At 44.3% G+C, this 22,105-nt stretch overlaps 2 protein-coding genes across 2 annotated transcripts in view; one reads left to right on the forward strand and one right to left on the reverse strand.

Moving 5' to 3' along the window:
• syn3 (synapsin III) overlaps positions 1 to 22,105 on the reverse strand; it is a 46,714-nt gene that overhangs the window by 15,945 nt on the left and 8,664 nt on the right. Inside the window, exons 3-6 of the mRNA XM_088406087.1 lie at positions 20,894 to 20,951; positions 18,142 to 18,233; positions 12,311 to 12,467; positions 12,050 to 12,139 (exon numbers count right to left, since the gene is read on the reverse strand). Of these exons, the coding sequence (XP_088262213.1) occupies positions 12,050 to 12,139; positions 12,311 to 12,467; positions 18,142 to 18,233; positions 20,894 to 20,951 (397 nt within the window). The remainder of the gene's footprint in view (positions 1 to 12,049; positions 12,140 to 12,310; positions 12,468 to 18,141; positions 18,234 to 20,893; positions 20,952 to 22,105) is intronic.
• Positions 661 to 11,998, forward strand: LOC148405611 (metalloproteinase inhibitor 3). Its single transcript, XM_088406088.1, has 5 exons — positions 661 to 1,576; positions 6,659 to 6,741; positions 7,676 to 7,787; positions 9,160 to 9,281; positions 10,344 to 11,998. Exons 1-5 carry the CDS (start codon positions 1,450 to 1,452, stop codon positions 10,539 to 10,541), a joined length of 642 nt encoding a protein of 213 aa, XP_088262214.1. The 5' UTR covers positions 661 to 1,449; the 3' UTR covers positions 10,542 to 11,998.

A 22,105-nucleotide genomic window follows, 5' to 3' on the forward strand; every position in this document is an offset into this window, starting at 1 on the left:
GGTATGAATGAAAAATGAAATCTCTCGCGCCTTTCATCTATAAATGATAAAACGAAGCCGATCCGAGGGGCTGAAACGCCAGACAATGGTTAACGGAGGCTCCCGCTTCCTCGGCTTGATTATTCCTGGCGGGATTATATAACGGGCAGTATCGTCATCCCTTAACTTAGCCCTCGTGCAGTCTCCGCAGATAAGCCTCTGCGGCGATAACGCGCTTGCACTCAGGTTCACCGAGACGGTCGGAGGCGGAAGAAGACGAGTTTAATTGGCTAATTTAACCCCCATCGTTGGACGCCGTCGGCCCATCGGAGAATAGACTCAGATTAAAGGAGACACTGATTGCTGACTGCAAGGTCACCGGCAGGCTGAGGCAGCAATGTATTTAGAATAGCTATGCATTCATTTAGAATTTGCTCTATGCGGTCACACGCGTGTAAACACGGGATTCGGATTGAGGAATCTGAATCCAGCGGCAAAATCCACCCTCAGATTCCTTCAGTAACCAAAGCAGTTTTAAAAACCTAATTCATCTAATTCCTTTGTGTCCAATTTAGTGGACATTAGGTTTGGGTTGATACCTTTCGACTCATTGGAACGACCATGCTAAGACCTGGTTTTCTCACTAGAGGGCAGCCTGGCATCTCAAATCATGTTAATTTTGCTGTCTTGCTGAGACAAAATGGACACAAGCGAGGACACAAATGGAAAGGTTGGCTTTCAGGATGAGATAACAAAGAGTAAAAATGCATAATTGTATTTATCTCTCTTTTTGTGAAGATTTAACTCGTTGGCTGCCACTGACGGCTCCAGACGTCAAAGAATTTTTTTTTTTTACTGTTTCGCGGGTGAATGAGTTAATAAAGTGCGACTCAACATCTCTCAAATGCTGCTGGTGTCCATAAAATCTTGACGTGCAAGCCACCTCATTTAGTCTCCTCACTAGAGGACTGAATGTCGCTGTCTAGCTGAGACAAAATGGACACAAATAGGCTGTCTCTCCGGAAGATCTAAAATCTAAAGGATATCTACAAAAGCTTTCCCGGGGAGCCCATAACGCTGCAACTATTCATCAATGTTTGCTATTATGTATCTTAAGGAGTCACATTGCATCCTGTGTTTCCACATGGTTTTATCCATGAGTTGGTCTTTCGCAAAAAAACAAAAACAAAAAAAGCTTCCAGTGCGCCACAGGTCCGTTCTGGAGCCCGTGATTGGACTCCCCTCCCCTTGGCTGCAGAGGTGGAAAGGGGCGTCGCCGCATATCTGCACGGCGCGCTTATATGTTACGCCAGAGCTGCTCTCAGCCATCAGAGTGGAGAGACGCTCCAAAAAGAGAGAGAGAGAGAGAGGGGGAGACGCTCCAGCGAGACGTGGACATAAAGCGCGCAGTTCCACGCGGACAACACGCAGCCAGTCGCCAGCAGCACCGTGCGGGGAACTTCCAGAGCAATGCAGTGGCTGTGCCGGCACCTGCTCAGCCTGCTGTTAGTCAGCAGCCTGCAGCTTCAGCAGCTCGCCGAGGGCTGCTCGTGCGCCCTGACGCACCCGCAAGACGCCTACTGCAACTCCGACATAGGTGAGGACATTTCCACACATGTCGACACGGAGATTCTCTCGCGTTGCTTGAAATGCTCTTACATATCCCTTGCTTGTAATACAACACAGACTATTTTAGGCGAGCGCTGAGTATTAAGTTGATGGCACTAAAAACAGCTCGGTCGCAGGTCCAAAGTGACTTAAGGAGACTTTCCGACATAAGCGCCAAGTTATATCGACTTCGGCAGGATCTGAGAGTTTGAAGTTTAAATGCGCTCCATTAACGCACCCCTAAGGAAAAATGCGGCTTTGTGTTTACAATTTCCCCGTCGTCCGCGTCTGCCCGAATCACATTACCTCGTGAGCTGGATTTAAAAGATCGCACGAAAATGGGAAAACCACATGAGAATGGCGCCGCTAGAACAGATCCGCTCTGGCAAACGCACGTTGCTGCGTGGCGTTTATCCTCGCATCACCTGACACTCGCTCACAAGCATCGCAAGAGAATTCACTTGACATTCAAACGAGCCGTAAATGCCTCGCGTTGGCAATCCTGCAACAGGTTTCCGCATCTGACGTTCACATCTCTCGTAGTGGGACCAGCTAAGACAACAGTCAGAATCTGGAACGGACTTCAATAGCGACGGTGATCAATCACCAGCACACAAATCTATTTTCCACGTTCTTGGCTTCACTTGAGATGTTTTGAGATTGCTGCGTGTCATCTGCACAGCAAAGTCTCGAAATAAGCGTTTTTGCATCGCGCTTTGTAAAACAGATACAAATCGCTCAAATGAGAATGAAGAACCACGCAACTGCCCCAAAAACAGTTCAGGAACAATCGTCGCGTCAGGGGACAATCGTCATGTCCGGTGCTGCAATGAGATCAAGACGTATGGTGCATTCAAATGCCGTTCAATCGCCAAATTAATGTTGCTTGAGGTCACTCGAGTTCAACAAAACAAAACAGAATATTTCTCCTCAAATTAATTCCATAATTCACAGAAGCGCTCTGCAATTTTTGGGGGGGAGCCAACATTTGAATCGCGAAGATTTGACCCAGGGTTAGCGGACGACAGTAAACCACCACACGATAACTGACAGCACGGGATGCAAACGACAGTTTTGCGTGTGCCGATGAAGCTTGTTCAAACAGGAGCGGGTGCAAAAGCAAAAGGTTGGAGGCGCTATCGCGGCAAAGGAGAAAACCTCTAATTCTGACTGTCAACATCAAAGGTGACAGGCCTGGATCTTCTCTGTTCAAAGCGCTCCTTTTCCTGGCCTTGACCCATAATCACCCGCGGCCACTCGATTCTGCGAATTGGGCACGGAAATCGGCTTGTTTGTCTCTTGTCCGTCGCGGTTAGTTATCTGCAGACTGCATCTTTTGGCCTCAAGTGAGCATTTGCATACTACTGGTTGGTATTCTCGCAGCAAGATTTCCTACCCGCTTTGATGGACCTCGTTGGCAGCGATCGAATTGCCGGGTGGAAGCCGCTCGAGATTAGAGGCCCCGCCGGCAAACTTTGACCCTGAGATTTCATATTGCTCCATAACCGCGTCGGTTCCCAAGCCAAGGGGGGGGGGGTGACGGGGGCAAACCTATAAGTGCGCCTTGAAGCAAGTCACTTGCAGGGGATTAGTGCGATACGTGTTTATGCAGCGAGAGTAACAACTCATGTCCTGTCCTGGCTTCTTATGTGTGCATAGTGGACCTTTGTCAAGCAACTAGTGCCTGGCGGCTTTTGCATAACTTGGGGCTTAGTGAGCATGCTCTCCAGGTACTACAGAAAAAAAAAAGAAAAACTGACTCCAAGTGCAAGCTTGGATCAAGGTAGCTACAATTTTTGCTACAGTGACTTCAAAAACAACACCATGTCCAAGGTTCCACATTCCATACACAGCTGAGATGTTTGTAACCTTGAGCCAAGCGTATCAAATGTCCACTCGGGTCTGCGATGATCACAAGACCGCTCGGGGTTTTGCTATTTCAAACGGCCCATGACTCAACGCGCAGGAATTAAAAATACAATGACTGGTCTCGAAACAACTGTCTTCGCGTTACTGGAGGACACGGTGACGTGGACAAAAAAAAAAAAAAAAGATTTTCTTTAATCATTCTGGAAAATTACGATTTCAGTAAATTTAATGGGAATAAATCCAATAAACATTCATTTAAAGAATAGGTGTGCAATTTCAGTCCTTGAGGGCCGGTATCCTGCATGTTTTTGAATCCTCTCTCCAACACACTTGATTCAATCATTTTCAAGCTCCTGTTAATGATCTAATCATTTGAAAGAGGTGTGTAGTGATGAGAAAACCGGGAAACTTGCAGGATACCGTCCCTCGAGGACTGGAGTTTGACACCTATGATTTAAAGCACGGTGTCAAACTCAAGGCCCGGGGGCCAGATCTGGCCCTCCACATTATTTTATGTGGCCCAAAAAATGCCAGTTTGACTTCAAGTTTCTGGTTAAAATACCAAATTTTCAAGCTGACTTCAACTTTTAAATATTTAGGGAGAAAAAAAAAACCCCAAAACAAAACAATTTCTTTTTTGAAAAGTTTCCACCGGCCTCTGATTTCAAAGTGTGACGAACACACCAACAATTTATTTCATTTCACAGTCATCGCGGCCCTCTGACAGAAACTATAGTGTGGCCTACGAATAAAATTTTTTAGAAATCCTGTTAAAGATATTCATGAATACTGATTAAAATATGCTCGCTTGAGCGTTACTTGTTTAAAGGACAATCTATTTCACTATTTTCACTAACAGCAATAATACTTTCTCTTGGTCACTAAATTCTTTTTTTTGTATAATTCATACTTTTAAAACCACATTTTTAATTGTTTTTAAAACACTTGATTGAAAAATAATTGAGTCGTCACATGAACTCATTCAATCCCAAAGACGTAATTTTACGTTTTGAAAACTCCGACCTGCATTATCAGTAGTGATCCACGTTCAGGTTGCAGTTTTTCTCCTCAAACGTCAACAGCGGGGATTGATTTCCACTGTTTCTTTTTCAGCGTGGTAATGCGTCATCTTGAGAATTCCTCTTCCGCCCACTCGCCTCCCCAAACCTGGAGCGCTTTTCTGCGCGCTAAAAAATCGCCGCCTCCCGCCTGGCTTTATTCTTTCTACTTGTACCCGCAAAACGGAATGCGGAAGCTTAAAATGAGACCTTTTGCATTACGCTTGCGTAATCATCTGCTCTCTGCGAGAAACGGCTGAAAATTGATGTCGCATCCCCTGCATAGGATGACGTCAGATAGCTTTTACGTAAATATAGCCGTCGAACGTGGAGGTGGGTCGGGGAGCCACAGGAATCCTCCGTCCCCGGAGCAGCTGAGGCCCTTGGCGCATTCCTCGGGATGATGGCACCAGCGCCGGCCGATTGGAGGCTGCTGGCCAACAAAATGGGTCCTATCTGGAGGGACTTAGGAAGTTCTGCTCAGAACAGCTTTTGAGGTCGAGCAAATAGGAATTTTATGATCTAAATGTTTGGTTTCTCCACCTGGCCTGGAGACAGCTAACAGGTGGTTCTGCTCTTGTGGCGAGAAACGAAGAATGGCCGGGTTTTATTCGATCTTCATGATCTTGCCATTGCTTCCTCCAAAGGTCTTATGTTTATCCCTATGTCCGTTTGAGGTGGAGTGTTTGCTTCTTTATCGCAGGTTTTTTTTTTTTTTAATTTATATAATTTGGGGGACTTTTTTACCCTTAAAAGGGAAAAAATATCAAGCAAAATAGATAATCCAAGTAGTAGAGGTAGTTCTTTTTTTGATAAATAAAATAAATATATATTTTTTTACTTCTAATTTAGGAATAGCATAGGGGCCACATATTGTTTTTTATACTTTTTAAACATGGTAAAAAATATATCAAGCCGATAATTCGACTGATTGTCTAAACAGGCAAAAACGGCCTTTATTAGGCACATTTTTTTTCTTTCTGATTTTAAAGTCCTAATCAGGCGAGAATTTCCAGTTTTGGAGAAATTTTGGGGTACGTTAGAACCCAAGCAATGGCTGCTACGGACACTTTTTTTTTTTTTTTTGCCCGTTAAAGCTTTAAAAGCGATGAAGCAAATTATACTTCTAAAGCTATTGTCAAACATTTTCAGTTATTATGTGTATTTTTTAAGAGCATTGCCGGCAATGTCAAAATATACTTTAAGTATACACCAAGGGCTGCAAAAAATGTGGATGAAGGGTCTAAAAATGGCCCCCGGGCCATATTTTGGACAACACTGCTCTAAGGGTCTTACGTCTAACCCCGTTTCCGTTTGAGGTATTTCAGTCAGATCAATGCAGACCAAGAGGCCAGGATACAAAGACTGAAAAGGCTCCTCACTTTTTCACCTCTCTTTCTGGGGAATGCGAACCCCCAAAGAATGTCGGGAGGAAATTCCACGGGGAGAAGATAACAAGCAGGGTCAGTGTTAGTTGTGTCTGCGGCTGCCGGGCTTTTGGCAGCAGGTGAAGCTCACAGAGGACTGATCTCTTATGCAGGACCCGCAGGTCTGTTCGGGCTCAGTTTACCGGCTGGAATGGTCCTCCCATAATAAGCCCCCTTGCTTCAACGCAAGGGAAAGCAAAACACATCCCCGTCGGAAAAGAACATTTACATGAGGGTCTTGATGTATCCAGAAGATCTTTTTAAGTTCCTTGATCCCAATACAGATGGCGGACAGTTTTAGCAGGACTCGGGCTACAAATTTTCTCCTATGACCGAGCTGCTTTTGTGATTACATACAACATCGCTTCTCAAATGCAGGTAACATAAAAGCACTGGGGACAGTGGCGACAAAAGGCTCAAAAAAGCTGGACTGACAGACTATTTGATCAATCCATTTAATAATCGATTCTCAAATTATTTGATAGTGACTGCCCTACACAATAATTCCATTTAGTGCCCCCCTCTCGTTGCCCTGCTTGGCAAATGGCAGCAATGCGGAAAATCGGATAAACAGATTAACGGCGGTGCCAACCCGGCCCTGAAACGGCATTCATCTGTCCTTTGATGCTATGTTGATGGAATGAAACGGTTTGGCGGGATCAGCTGCAAAAGTGGTTGACCAGGTGCGGCTTTTTCTCTCTCTCACTCTGTTGGCAGTCATTCGCGCAAAGGTGGTGGGCAAGAAGCTCCTGAGAGATGGACCTTTTGGAACCATGCGCTACGCCATTAAGCAAATGAAGGTGAGGAAATCAAGTTTTCTTTTTTCAAGATTTTTAAATAACATTAATTGGGAGCAGCCTCACAGTTCAGGGTCAAATCCAGTTTGCATGTTCTCCCCATGCCGGGGTGAGTTGGACAACTTGATCTACGCTGTCATGGAAAAGCGCGTCACTTCCTATATCCTTACATAACGCTGCATATTTCTCAGGGATGCTGACATCAGCCCACTGTTTCGACAGGAGCCAGGTTGTGGGATTACGGGGCTTTGCGGGCATTACATCTCATGCAAACTCCTCATGTAAACATTCCAACAGTCCTAAAGACGGCATGGCAAATGGTCTGAATGGCCATTTCCTCGACAATGGATTGCAGTTTGACCTCCCGCTTTATTTATTTCGATTCCCCTCTGCTGGTTTGTACCGTATCCAGGAGTTTTCCATGCGGGTTGATTAAATATGACATTCCTTCCAAATTTAAACACATCCTATGAGAAAAATGCCACCCCAAAGCCCCCCGAACTTATGGGTTAAAGAGAGAGTTTGTTCTGGGGGCAGTGAGCCTAAACATGGATTTCCTGTTGTTCCCAGACAAATAAATGGCTCCGGAGAAAAGCAAAGCGTTCTCAGGGCAAATACCGACTCTGCATACCCGAGCTAAATGGAGGGAGCCGAGGTCCGCGGCTTAGCAATGAATACGGGGACGGCTTGCCAACGCAGCATCAAAGTGGAAGCACATTACGCCACATAATCGTGTTATCTTTGATTTGGTTAGGGCAGAGCGCTAATACTCCCTCTCCCACAAGGCATTCCTTAAGGAATGTCATCTGATAAAGCCGACATGCTTAATTTCATGGCGGATTATACACGCGGAGGGTAAGAAAAGGGTGCGGTGCCAGGGAGAGGCTACGGAACGGCGCGGTCCTTTCAACCTTGTTCGCCTTCTGATGTCTTACAGATGTACAAAGGATTCGAAAAAATCCAGCATGTGCAGCACATCTACACGGACGCCTCGGAAAGCTTGTGCGGAGTCAAATTTGACATCAACAAGTATCAGTACCTTATCACAGGTGAGTTACGGCAACGGTGCACACTGTGATAGAAGGAATCTGAAAGCTTTGCGCACGCACCGGCTAACGCAGAAGTTGAGAAACGCCGCAATTAAATAACTCGGGTCAGACTAAGCTCCTTAGTCAGCGCTCGAGCTGAATTCTTCAGACATATTATACAATTTCATGCTGGATGCGTTTTGGGTGTGTGACGGTAAAAAAGCGAGGCACCAGTCACAATTTGTGTAGAAGGCGCCATACTTTCTTCCATCTTTACTTCTTATTTCAGCGGCCCGTCATGTTGCATTCAAAAACGTATTCTTTAGTAATGAAAAAACCCAATCACACCAAGAAGGAACACAATTTACTCTAATAATGCTAAGCTAGGGATAATTTAGGGGAGCAGGTTTCACATTTCATGTCAAATTGCGTTGGTGGATGGATGGTCTCTAAATGACTAGTACTAAAGTACTAAATAAATATTACGTCACTGAAAATTTGACTGTAGCGCTCTAGGGTTCTCCAAAGAGAACTCCCGAGTCCACTACCTGTGCGCATCCCGCCAGAAGCACCACAAGCGTTTTCTCTCGAACATCTTGTAATTACAAGCAAGCAGGAAGCAAGCGGTTTCCAGCGAGGCCATTTTACGAGTTTCTATTTCCAACAGAAGTAGCGTTTACCTTGGACCCCGCGGTGCTTGGCGTATATAACCGACGCCAAGCTCTGACCCATAAATACCGTAACTACATCCTACGGTGCCGGGGACTGCCAGGCGATGGCGGCTCTGTTTTACCGGCTTGGGTACGGGTGACATCACCGGACTTCTTTGGGCGTCTAATGTATATTTAGTCCCGCATATGATGAGAGAGGGGCGTCTTCAGCTTTCTTTGATGGATACAGTATTTCAGGAACGTGTCTCACACTCCACGCGGTGTTAGAAGTGGGCAAGCCGCCATGGGGATGCGGTGAGAGAGGGAGGGAAAGAAAATACTCGCCGGAGGGTTGTTAAATTCCGGCGAGGCGAAAACACGGTAGAGGGGACGTACGTTGAAATATCCTGATGTTCCCGAGCGCTTGCGGGCTGCCGTAGAGCACCTGTCTCAGGAGTCGGTAAGCCGCAAACAGACCACAGAGACGAAAATAGACGCACGCTGACCTTTGGGTATTCCAAAATAGGGGCGACGGTTTAATTGGGATTATAGCACGAGATTGTCTTTCCTCGCTTGGGTGAATTGGGCTACGAGGGGTGTAGATTTACAGAATCAGGTAAGGGACCCCATACTTAATGTTAATTGAACCATGTCTTGTTTACCACCGCATGGTTAGCCGGGATTGCAACGTCTCGGGATACTTGGCAAAAAACCGTAACCGACCAAGGTCTTGCATTCACCAGGGCGGGTGTACGACGGCAAGGTGTACACGGGATTGTGCAACTTCAATGAGCGGTGGGAGCGCCTCTCATTGGCTCAGAAGAAAGGCATCAACCACCGCTACCAGCTGGGCTGCAACTGCAGGGTGAGTGCAACCTACTTCGCCAGAAAAATCTTGAATCGTCGTGAACCACGGTCAATTGCTTCCGTGTAATTCGCGGACAGAGTTTTGATTTACTGTACATACCTACATATATATAAAAAAAACAACATCTACCTAGTATGTGTTGTCTTCTATCTATCCAGGTATTCAGGACATCTGCTAACATCATTGGCTAGTATTAGCGGATCCTTACAAAGACTTCCTTGTTCCCAGCACCATTAAGTTATTCAATCCCAATGACGTGTTTTTTGTTGTTCAATTTAATTCACTCCTGGGCACTTATATATTTTTTTAAAAATACAGTTAAGTACTAAGGTAAATCGATTTCCTTCGATATTTCAATCAGTATTTAAGTAATTGATTACCTTAGGTCCTAAAGTAATTAATTTAGTACAGAGAATTTTTAGAACCTCCTTGAGCCAAACACTTGGAACGAACTGTAAAATAAATAAAAACAGACAAGTAGCTGGGATTTTAAAGTCTGGACTTTCAAAAAACACATAAGTATGTCTAGCGATTAAAATATTTAAAGAAGTTACCCCTAGGCTTAAAAAAAGACTGCAAAGTGGCTGACAAGTAAAATCACAAAAGTCTGGTGTGGAAAGTGTTCCTCTTCCACTTTCCCATCTCTGAAGCATAGAGGACAATTTCTCCAACCTCTAAACATCCAAATCGGGGAGTTTAAATTGGACTTAATTTGTCTCATTCAGATCCAACTAAGCAGCTGGCGACCGTGACTTTCTGTCAATAAAGCGCGTTTCCGTTCATTACCTCCTGGAGAGGTTACGCTGCGCCAATCTTCCGTTTCGTTTTCAAGCGCTTTTTGTGCAAACACCTGGAGGTGAGAGCGTTTCACAGAATCCTTTGGGAGCCAAGTGAAAATATCAGTGCCTTAAATGCTCATTTATTCCTCACTAAAGAAAAAAACAGTTTTTTTTCCAACCCGCCTTGTAGAAAGGATTGAAATCGCAAGCCGTCTTACATTGGCATGTATATTTTGGGGCTCATCTCAATTCAATCTGTCTTGTGTTTGTGCCGGTGTAGATCAAGCCCTGCCACTACCTGCCCTGCTTCGTGACCTCCAAGAGCGAGTGCCTGTGGACGGACATGCTATCCCACTTTGGCTACCCGGGCTATCAGTCCCGACACTACGCCTGCATCCAGCAGAAGGAAGGCTACTGCAGCTGGTATCGGGGCATGAACGGCCGTGAAAAAACCGTCGTCAACACCACTGACCCCTGAACTTCGAGCCGGTCCCGAAACGCCTCCCCTTTGATGCCATTCTGCCCCTTGTGTACTACTACAGGACCTCCCGAAAAAGACAACAAAAAAAAGGCTGACTTGACAGTGCCTGTTTTGTAGCACTTGTGATTGACTTTTTTTTTTTTTTGCTTGATTGACAGCTCAATCCGGCTCTTCAATTACCAAATTTAAAATGAGAATGTATGAGCATAATCTCAACCGCTACTGGGAACCTTTGTCATTTTGGTACACAACATTATAGTACACAAGCTGCACTGTGAATATCACAATATGAGGTATGATCTGTAAATGAATGATGGGAAAATGAAGCCTCGTGAAGCACTTGTGACTTTTTTTTTCAAAGAAGCAGTGGAGGTTTAACACATTTCAATTGCACCAGCCTTTGCCTTTAAGACAACAGTGCCATCTAGAGGAGAGAAAAATATCACAAATGCTTCACGAGGCTTCGTTTTCCCATCACGAATATAAACAAATATGGCTCTTATTTCCATATCACAACTGATTTCCCGAGTGCAGTAGATGAAGTAGAAATTTTTCACTGGAGGCCAGAAACATATGTTGGCGCACTGATGAAATCAGAGCAATGCTTCAAAAAATATGTCTGTTACAGTGCCAAGGCACGTAAAAAGCTACATTGTCCAGAGATGGTGAGATTTTATTTTTTATTGTACATAAGCTACAGAAATGAATTATCAACTAAAGTGAAACCTCTGTAAAACATTTATTTATCTGGATCAGATGGTAGATTTGCTGGGGATGTATATATTATATAAAAAAAAAACAATACAAAAACAACCACCTGTCCTGAAGGGACATTTTGAAAGTTGAATATCGTGTTTTTTTTTTTTTTTTTTTCTTAAAGTGTGATCATGATTTCCCTGTCTGGCACTCTTCAAACATATGCAGAGGTTTCAGATATTTTCATGTCTATTTTCAGTCTTTTTGTATGGAACTCTTTCAAATGGACTCATACGGTATACGAATGAAACAATATTGTCACTATATTCATTCTTCCTCAACTGTTTTTTTTTTTTTTTTTCTCCGCAGCGCAGTATCTTCAGTTCATTCCATGTAATTAACGGACACACAATCGCCTCGGGATTTGAAGAGCGATGGCATGCGTTCCTTTGGATGCTGCGCTAAATGCTTGGGCTTCATTCATCCAATTTGACAAGCTGTCAAATGTTTTAATATGGAGGACTATTCATTTTAACGGCGACAATTGGCGATTGGGCTTTTATCCTCCCATTGAGGCGTTTGTGTGTCCCGTTCTGTGGTTCACAATTGTGTAAATATTCTGTCTCAAGTTTGATCCTCGTTAAAAAACAAAAAAACAAAAATCCAATCAAGGAAACTGTGTACAGTCTATATGTAAAACGCTGTTTCCTGAGGTATGGCTATTTTATATTTTTATAATAAAGATCAAATTAATATAAGTGTGTGTGGGTTTTTTTTCTGTTTACAAAAATGAACTTGAGGGCGCTTACCATTTGCATGTGGTTGGCGTAGAAGATTTGTTCATTCAAGGGGAATTTCTCCGCTCCGAGGGAGTGGTAGATTTTTATCATCTGAGAGAACTGCAAGACAGACAAAGCGTCTTAGTTAAGCATTTTTTAAAAAGCAACAAGACTCCGAAGCGGCATCGCTGCGGTACTGCGAATAGCCCAACTGCAGAATGAGTCATAATATGAGTCTAGCTTCCATGAGTGGGGGGAGGGGGGGGGGGGGGGGGGGGCGAATGGACTTACCACCCAAGGTTTGCTGCAGAAGTTGTAAATAGAAAAGATGGAGTTGATGCTCGGAACGCCGCCAAAATGCAAGCCGATGACAAGGTTCCTGAAGTCCTCTCCTGGGACCATGCTGTAGGCATGCTGGCGGATCAGGACAAAGTCCGGCTTGAAGGACCTGAGCACAGAACCGTCATTATCAGTGACAAAATGGCTGCCCGTGAGATGAAAAAAGCCATTTTGCTACTCGGTTACTTCGATAACGTCACATGATCAAGCTTAGAAAAAAGATGAGCTGCAATTGGTCAATACGCGAGCCTGGACCACGTGATGTCATTTTCGGTTGACAGCAAGTGACAAAACGTATTTCTTTTTCAATGTTAAATTAACTTAGAGCGGCTCAGTAGTTAGCACGGGACCCGAGCTCAAATCCACACCGCTCCGGCCATTGTGGAGTTTGCATGTTCTCCCCGAGCCCGGGTGAGTTCTCTCCGGCTTCCTCCTGAGCTGTGATTGGGTGTGTGTTTGGTTGTTCGTCTCTCTGTGCTCTGCAACTGGCTGGGGCGCCACCCCCCCCTTACTGCTGGATAGGCGCCAGCAAGCCTGCTACCCTTGTGAGGAAAAGCATCTCTAGAAAATGGATGGATAAATTTACATAAAAAAAAGTTTGGACATAGTATAGACACGATTAAGTATCCTTTTAAGAACGACCTTTCTGTTTTTACACCTTTGTCCGATTGTTGACAGCAAGCCAAAAAACTCCGTCAGCACATTAACGCGCCGCATCTGGACCAAGCATCCGCACTCGGGAGCTCTATTATTTACCAGCTGTGTCGGGCGAAGAATTGCCCTCGGGGGGGCACCAAATCTTTTCGGACTATCTATCCAATTAACAGGGCCTAATCCTTCCTTTCCGAATCGTTTCCCGGCCGGGGGCCAAGCGAGCCGTCGGGTACCTGCGCGCATTTTCCGACGACTTTGGCAGCGGTACGCGAGCCGGCGTGGATTTTACTGCCCGGCTGTTATAAACAAGCGTCACAAACACGCAGGTTGGACGTGGCGGCCGTGCCGCACTTAATGCAAATCGGCACGGATGAAGCGCACGCCGCTCGCTCTCCAACGCGCGGGAAGGCGACGAGCGTTGCGTTTGACGGGACGCTTGGCTTCAGCGACTACAGCTGTTTCTCCCGACTGCCGCCGCTGCTCCTGCGGCACTCAGCCACGGCGGCTGCAAACCTGCTATTTATACTGGATGAAACCGGCCCTTGAGGATCGGGAAGCAAAACAGTTTCAAGTGCGGCATCATGCAAGCGGCGGCTACTCTGCTGCACATCAAGAGTCCCCGTTATAGCTCTGCACGTGGAGAACATTCTGTCCTCTAAAAGTATATTCAGAGCAGTGCTAATCGTTTTTTTTTTCACTATGTCTTTTTGTATGTCACAGTTTGAAATCCTGATGCAGACTAGTTACAGGCTTTTCAAGCTTTTTTTTTAAAATCAGGTTTCATCTTTCTCCTATCTTCCCATGAATGCGTCTCCATAATAATTGCACTATGGCGGAATACGATCAAGAGACGATTGTTTTTCCTGTGAGGACAACAGAAGTCGCTCGTTGACCTAAATGCTCGGAGAAGTGCTGCGCTGGCATCGCTTCTCAGATGTGGGATTTTAATTTAATTTCAATGCTTATCAATGTTGTGAGAGGAAAACGACCAATTTCTTTTCAAATTAAGAGCAAATGAATTGGAATATGAAGCGACTTCTTGCTAAATTCCGTTCTAGTGAGTCTGTTAAACTGTTAAATTTTATACGGATTGCGGGCAGCGATGCGGTTTTCCGGCACATGCGACAGACAAAACATAGATGACGCAATATACATTCTGGAGTTGCTGAATAAAACAGACCGAGAGATAACACTAGAAATGTCGCAGGGTTTGGGAAAGTTGGAGAACACTGAACTTGCGCAAAGAGGAGTTTTGCTCCGACTAATTTTCCTGAGATGATAATAGTCTTTGCGAAAACATCTGTGTATGTAAACCACTTACTACTCTGATTACTCATTCGGACCACAGAAAGCAATCCCATCCAAAGCGGCCGGTTCTTCTGTGTGAAGTGGACGAGCGAAGCCTGGTTTTGTGGTCCGGCGGCCTGAATATAGGACTTGTTGTAATTGCGGCGGTGGCTCCAGGCCTGGTGGCACCAGAGCCACCTGGCACGGGCTCAAATTTGAACCGCTTGCCCGGTTGGGCCTGCCCAAGTGTTGGATCGCGGCCAAAGCTCATCGCCATTGTCAAGAGGAAGCACCAGCGACGAAATAGTCGCTGTCCCCCTTAAAACGTCGGACAACGTAACAAGGCTGCCATTTTTGGTGGATTTCTTTTACATTTATGTTAAATATTGCTGGTTTGGTCCCAAAAGCATAGACGGGTTTCATTGGCGCCGAATGGCCCTGAAAAGAAAGCAGCCCCTGGCACTCTAAAGCGCCGTCTGTGAATAGGATTTATTTGCCCTGTAACAAGATGAAACTCTCTGTAGTATTAGGTGTTGAGGCTGCCCACTTCCTTGCCTGATTAAAACGGGCCTCAAAGAGGGTCAGCGGAAAGGGTTTACGGCTTGTCTTGTGGTATGTACGTGTTTGAACGAGCTCTGTGTGGTCCCCGGTTGTAATTTGTCACCTGAGGAAAGTCAAGACATGGAGATTAATCTGTACAGAAAATTGCAAGAATCAGACAAGGATCTGCTTATGTAACCCGTCGGCTTTTTTTTTTTTTTCCAATTGTGCTCTGAAAATTAAAGGCGAAGAGGTCGGGCCGCAGTCGGCCAGCATCGGAAATTAACTTTTGGTACTCCCGCCGCCATGTAAGGTGGGAGGCTACGAACAATCATAATCTTTCAAAAGCAAGACCTTTTTTTCCAACCTTTTTTCATGAAGTATTTTTTTCCATTCATCCCTGTCTGATCTAAGAAACGTCCAAACTAAATTTGTAGCGCTATCTCCAGGTGTATTTTTCTTTTGAAATTCCAGTCAATAGATTGTCGAAACATCTTTTTAATTTTCGGCTCATTTGGCGGAAAATTGCGCCACTAATGACCATGCGCATCCGTAGCAATGCTATCAACAGAAACGGGCTCAGGATTTTGCAAAGGAGTCACAACAACACAAGTTAGCAATACCTTGGTTCATGTTCCAATTAATTTGCTCCAAATTTGAAAAGAGGATTATTTTTTTTTTGGGTCAAATGTCCCTAAAACAAAGGGCGGTCAGACACATTTGATTTGGGTTGCCAAAAAAAAAAAAAAAAAGTCCTGTCACATCCCAATAAGTTTGTTGCGATGACTTTTCAAAGTGCCGTAAAACAAGAGCTGAATAAGCACGAATTGATTCCGCTTCATCGCGGCGCGTTCGGAGTAAGTATCCACGGCCTCATTGATGCGCTTCTTTTCCCAGCCAGTCTTAATTAGGGCACTTTAAGCGCAATAAAAGTTGTGTTTTATTGAATTCTGATGTTTGGTGTGATAAAAGTTCCACGCTACAAAGCAGAAACCCTCCCAAGTCCCATTTGCTTTTATGTGCACCAAACAGATACGGCTAGTCTAATAGCACTAAAACAAGCTCAATAAACAGCGAGGTGACCAATTCATCAACAAGTTTTATTATGAAGTGACGGGAGGACGGCGCCCAATTCCAAGCAATCCCTGCGCCGTTTGCCTCGCGGCCAGACCGACGCTCGTCGGAGGGTTTGGCAGAGACGTGCCGAGACTCCAAAGGGCTGACTAAAGCGCCACCACAGTGAACAACATGTCATAACGACTCTACCTTGTGGCGGGATGTTTTGCCGCCGAGCCGACGGCATGTGACGGAAAAACGCACACGCCGGCTCTTTGGAAACGCGCCGTGCTAACGGTATAAAAGCTCAAGGTAATGCTAGCTTGCTAGCGAGCTTTTTCCCCGACTCTAAGTACTATGAAAATGGGGTTCAGAAAAGTATACATATTTTGGAGAGTACCAATTACCAATTATTATTGTCATCATTATTATAACTACTGTATAGTTAATAACTCATTCAGTGCCCGCTGTTTTACATCTTTTTTTTAATGAAGCAGGTTCAAAAGTTTGCAATCAAATAAATCCAATTTGCAAGCATTTGGGAATAAATGCATGGCGCTTCATTGGGCCGCTACCTGTTTTGACAATCTACGATAATTGTTTTTTTCATTGCTTTTTGTTAGATTCGGCGAGATCAATGGCCCAAATCGGGTCGAAATTGTCACAGATAAAAAAAAAAAAAAACTGGGAAAAAAGTAAAAGAAAAAATATAAAGTACCCAGAACTTAATGTTTAGAAAAAAATGTAAAAATACCTCTTTGGGATTGACTGAATTCATATTCAATTCGTCGCTATGGAATTTAGTACCCACGAGTAGTAAACAGAGCGACGTCATCCGTGACAAAAGCAGCATCGAGGTTGTCGGGGATCGCTTTGAATCGGGGGGAATTTTCCTCCATGCTTTTGGGCTTGAACCGTCCATGGAGAGGACGCTTTTTTTTCGTCGAAGCCGCCGGGCCGCCGGCGCTATTCCGAGCTCTCGCTAGACAAGGGCAGAGTCATAAAAGCTCAACTGTTTGACAATGAGTGCCATTGCTGGCGAGTAACACCATCTGCATCCAATTTGGTTCCTCTATCAATGCGGCGATAACGTTGAAATTATGCAACACGCACGCACAATCAGCTCAATGTCAATTCGGACGAGGGCGGAACGCCACCAGCCCGGCGCGAGCTTCCCGTTTGCAACGATACTCGCGTGATGCGCCGTTGCTTCCTCGACTTTCAACTCCGATAAGCGGGGTGAAGCTGAGGCCTGGGCTGGAAGAAGCCAAATACTCGTTCGATTCGTTCAATCAAAATAGACCGTGACGGCAAATTAAGATTGATCGGATGACGTAACCACGTTTACTTCCCTCTCGGGCTTCGCGTGTCTCTAAAGAGGATTCGTGATATCGCTAAACAACAAAATCCATTGTGCAGATTGTTTTGGCCCTCGTTTGCTTGCTGACAACCTCATTACTCTTCGTCGCTAACTGCCAGAACGTTTAAACCACGGAAAAGCCATAAAGTGTCACATGAGGTTCAGGAGGGAGGATGAAGTCATCTTTGCCACCCCGATCAGCTGATTGTCACTCCCCTTGAGCCCTGATTTGACACAGCCGTCTATTTCAATACACGCTCTCACGTGTCGCAAACACTGCTACTGTTGGAGCTGCAAACTGCGTTGCCGCCAACCGTCCAGCTGAAACTTCCAAGCACTGCTCCGATTTCACCTTTTGCAGCAAACGAATCCTCCTTTCAAACTTTGCCTGCTACTTTTAAGCTAACGCTACTGGTAAGTTGTAGTCACTTTCAGGACGGTGGCAGGACACAAAACAAACGACAATTGTACCAACTGCTATAAAGATAAACAGTGTTTTGTCTGAGGAGACTACAGGAAAAAAAAAAAACGGAATCAGGGAGGCTGCCAAGACGATCAAGGATCAGCAAAGGCCCAGCTGGAATTAGCTCAAAGATTCTGACTGCTGGACTACAAAGTAGCTTTCAACGCTAAATCAAAATGAAGATGCTAGCTGGCGCAAATGTTCGTGGTAGCAATAAACGGCCATCACATTGATAGTTGGCAATTGCATGATGACTGATTTTCCTGAGAATATGTGCTATGGGAAATGTATTCTTACTTTAGGCGAAACACTACCACTTTTATCCACATGGCACCGCCAAAATCAACAACAACAAAAAAAAAGCATGTCAAAATTAAAAATTACCAATAATTTTCTTGTGACAGATGAATTAGTTTTTCATACCTGACCATTTTGGTACCCGCCTTGTTGACTTGCATGTCCACCATGCATCCTGAAGTGACGTATGAGGCCAGGTTGATTTCTGAAAACTCAGCCTGTGAAAGAAAAACAAGAATGTGTTTTCCACCTTGTGCTCCATTTGGGTTTTCTGCCACAAAATGTGTGATAAGCCGTTAAAACGTTATAGGTTGGAAGTAGCCCTTTGATCAGACATCAAACCAGACGGACTTTGCGCTTGACTTCATTTCGGCAAAAAAATTCAAGTCTGTGGGCCAACAGAGCAAGGAATTGGAAGCAAATGAGGTTATTCCTAGTCTGTGACCTCCCAGACTCCAGATGGAGACTTTAGACTGGCTTTATTGTGAAGTTAGATACATTTTAAGAATGATTTTCGGTGGAAACCACTGCAAAGTGGAGTATCAATAACACAAATATTGCAAAAGTTATGTTTAATTTGGTATTTTAGTCAGAAACTTTAAGCCATAATTATCATTTGACGGGCCACAATAAAAATATGTGGAGGACTGGATCTGGCCCCCCGTGCCTTGAGTTTGGGCCCGCTGTGATCTAGGTAGACAGACGGCGCGCTATCAATGCGCTATCAACAGCGGCCAGAGGCGGCGCCAAAAACAAAGACTGGTTCGCCTTCAAATTTTGACTCCATCAAGCAATTTGGCAAAATAAATTCATGCCTATCTGCTCGTTCTCATCCGAGGCATTGAGCCTGCTTCTTTTTAACAAGAAGAAGAAAAAAAAAAGCAAGTATTCTCAGCACCGTTTTGTGACGGCATGAGGATGTGAGTCATCCCTGAAAGGAATGAGCCAATGTCATCAAAGTGAAAGCGAAATAACTCCCACTCCTTTCATTTCAATGTTTCGCTGGCAGAGGAAGGGCAAGGGGGCGAGGAAATGTCATCCTCCTATTTGGGGCTGTCATACTCAATTTGCTGCAAGGACATGATGCACCGGACGCTTTCCGTTGATGCCTACGACACAAAAAACAACATACGTGTGTGTGTGTGTTGTGTGCGTGGGTAAAATATTGGCAAGAGCCACGTCAACACAGGTCGCGATTGGCCGGGGCCGGCTGAGCTAGACTCGCGGATGAAGCGGCCGGTGCCGGGCCCCGAAAGCTAAGACGGGGGAGCTTTTGCGGCGTCATGGCAACGCAGTCAAACAATTGACCCAGCGGAACGTTTGCCCTGGGAAAGGAAAACAGGAAGTGATACACACTGCCTCCCTTGTTGACCTGCATTGCGGACAGAATTAAATTTTTGGGCTTGATTCTTTGGATGACATGTTTAATTAAAAAAAAAATGAGCAAGGTCATGTGAGATTGGCGAGATGAATAGTGTCCATTTTGTCTGCGCAAAATAGCAAGTGACAAAATGAAACGGAGGAAAAAGAGATGGATTTTGCTGCCTGTTTCATATTCAGATGGATTTTGCTGCCCGTTTCATATTCAGAATGCCGTGTTCAGATGATTTGAGGTGCAAATAACATACAATTGTCAAGGAGGGCTTAAGAGAAGAAGGCCCATCAAGATCTAACTAGGTCACTGCAAGCTTTGTGTGTGTGTGTGTGTGGGGGGGGGGCTCATATAGCGCAATACCATTCTGATCCCCCTCACTCATAGACTTAAGGGGCCTAATTAACATTTTTATACGGGGCTCAATCGCGGTGACAACCGGGGATCAGAAAAATCTCTCACATTTCACACAAGCACGGCGCCGCCAATTTATACACCAGCCGCAGCAAAAAAAAAAAAAAAAAGAGGGGGGGCGTGACCACAACAGTAGAGAGTTGAGCAAACAGGTTGTAAAATCCAACTCTACGTGGTCCCTTTTTTCTTTTCCCCATAAAAACCCAACACCGCATTTCAAAGAGCGCCACAGTCTCAACAATGGCTTGCAGATGTATAAGCAAACACTTATCGCGGGTAAATTAGATGTTATCTACACACTGTAAATATGCGATGTCTAGACACGTTTGTATGCGCAATCACAGGTATGAGTAATATCGGCTACCTGTCGATTAGAAGTACTTTATTAAAAGCATACAATAATGCAGCGCTTTTCAAATAGAGGGGCGGGCCCCCTGTTTTATTTCTGTTTTAGACTAAGCTGTAACATGTATAAACACCGTAAACAATCATCTTTGTTTTTGTCATGTGAAGAATAGTTGTAATAAAGTAAGAATTTATCTTTTTTTCAGGCACTTTGATGAACTTGGTTAATTTTTTCAGATTTAGACTAAGCTGTAACCTACATACAAATTGTAAAAATAATGAACAGTTGTTGAAAGTTGATTTATATTGCTTTTTTCTTTAATGATAAAAAATATACATGTTTAGGTATACTTATAGCATTTTTATAGATAATAATCTTATTTATTTTCAGTGTGGCAAATGAGGGAGGGGGGTGCAAAAGGTTTTCTCTTTCCTATGGGGGGGCTTGGCCACTGTAGTATTGGCATATTTAAATACTTTCTCATTAACTTCAATGATAATACTGATGCATTGTAATTTTTGCAAAAATATAAACAACTTGAACCTTTTTTTTAAAGTGAGTTATTGCCAACATACATTACTCCTAGCTCAAGTTTGCGCTTGTAAGATGTTACTCATATATCAAGGTACCCGTGTAAGACTTTTGGGGTGTTTGCTTATGTTGTATCTTCGCCAACGGCATACCAGGTTATAGCTCCATTCCGTCTGTCACACCATATAAGGAAAGACTTCCTGTTACATAAATACCTGCTCCACGCGGATCTCATACTCCCCGTTCAGCTTCTTGCCTCTGAAATACTTGGCCCTGCAAAAACAAAACACACACAAACATTCAGACCAACAAAACAACCATCATAACAATCGCAAACGCTTTATTTAAGCTGTAAAACACAAGCGCATAAACAAATGCCTCAGGTACTACCCTTGACCAAGAAGACCATGAGTCAAAACAATCCCGAAATAGTCTTTTGTTTATTTGACAGGAGGAGATGTTTAAACAGCCCTTCCAAATAAATACCTCGCAGGCTCATATTTTCCAGCAGTACAGACACTATGCGGCTTTCTGTAAACTATTGTAATCTGAGATGAATGGGTTAATCGAGGCGGTCTGGACCTGCGAAATGTAGCTAATAAAGAAACTCGCTCTTGAACTTAGTAGATTTATAATCAGTTAATTAACTACTGGAATTCTCAAAGTACAAGTCGACAGGCGATTATGGGGGGGGGGCAGAAATGAGACGAGTGCGAGGCAATGCTGAAACTAATGTTGCGACAATAACAAGACAAGAAATTTGACAAGGCAACCCGTCAAATTTGTTTGAAATGATTTGCTAATCATCTTACTTGGGATGTTCTTTACCCAAGAAACTACTGTTGTGAGATCAGAACGTGAAAGGTTGCCCTTTACTGTTCCTCCCCCCCACCTGCTGACATCCACGTCAGTTTTACAACGTTCTTTGCATGCTATATCGAATTATAGGCATATACATAATAATTTTAAGCCTTACAATAATATTACTAACTTCAAATTAACGTTATTCAAACACATATGTGAAAAAAAATTGGTCCGTTTTGAGTTACGTGTTTATAATTCCACCCACCCTAATATGGGGGTTGAAAATGAAGGGAAAAATGTTGACTTTTACTTGGAGAAATATGATAATTCACTTTATGAAGCAAGTAATTTGTAAGGTCAATTATTTCAAGGTATTCAGTAGCAAAATCCTTTGGACAACCCAAGGGATTGTAGAGAAGATTTCTTAATAACGCTTAATTTTTCAGCACATTTCAAATGATTTTGCATTCATAGCCAAGCTGTGTCCCAGTCCTGAGCGTTGAACTCTGACCCCTGGCAGGCGCGGGACTGCCAACAATCTGTCAAAAGCTCGAGGCTCTCGAGCCGCGCGGGATCCCCCGCTCCATGTTGGAGGCCTTGGGTCAGTGGGACAAGCTGTTTGG

This window comes from Hippichthys cyanospilos, chromosome 22, assembly GCF_059441005.1.
Source record: "Hippichthys cyanospilos isolate Australia breed blue-spotted pipefish chromosome 22, RoL_Hcya_1.0, whole genome shotgun sequence".
Classification (NCBI taxonomy): domain Eukaryota; kingdom Metazoa; phylum Chordata; class Actinopteri; order Syngnathiformes; family Syngnathidae; genus Hippichthys; species Hippichthys cyanospilos.

Coding starts and splice junctions, on each gene's coding strand:
- LOC148405611 (XM_088406088.1), top strand. CDS start 1,450: ATGCAGTGGCTGTGCCGGCACCTGCTCAGCCTGCTGTTAGTCAGCAGC. Junction 1,577..6,658: donor CTACTGCAACTCCGACATAG/GTGAGGACATTT, acceptor CTCTGTTGGCAG/TCATTCGCGCAAAGGTGGTG. Junction 9,282..10,343: donor AGCTGGGCTGCAACTGCAGG/GTGAGTGCAACC, acceptor GTGCCGGTGTAG/ATCAAGCCCTGCCACTACCT.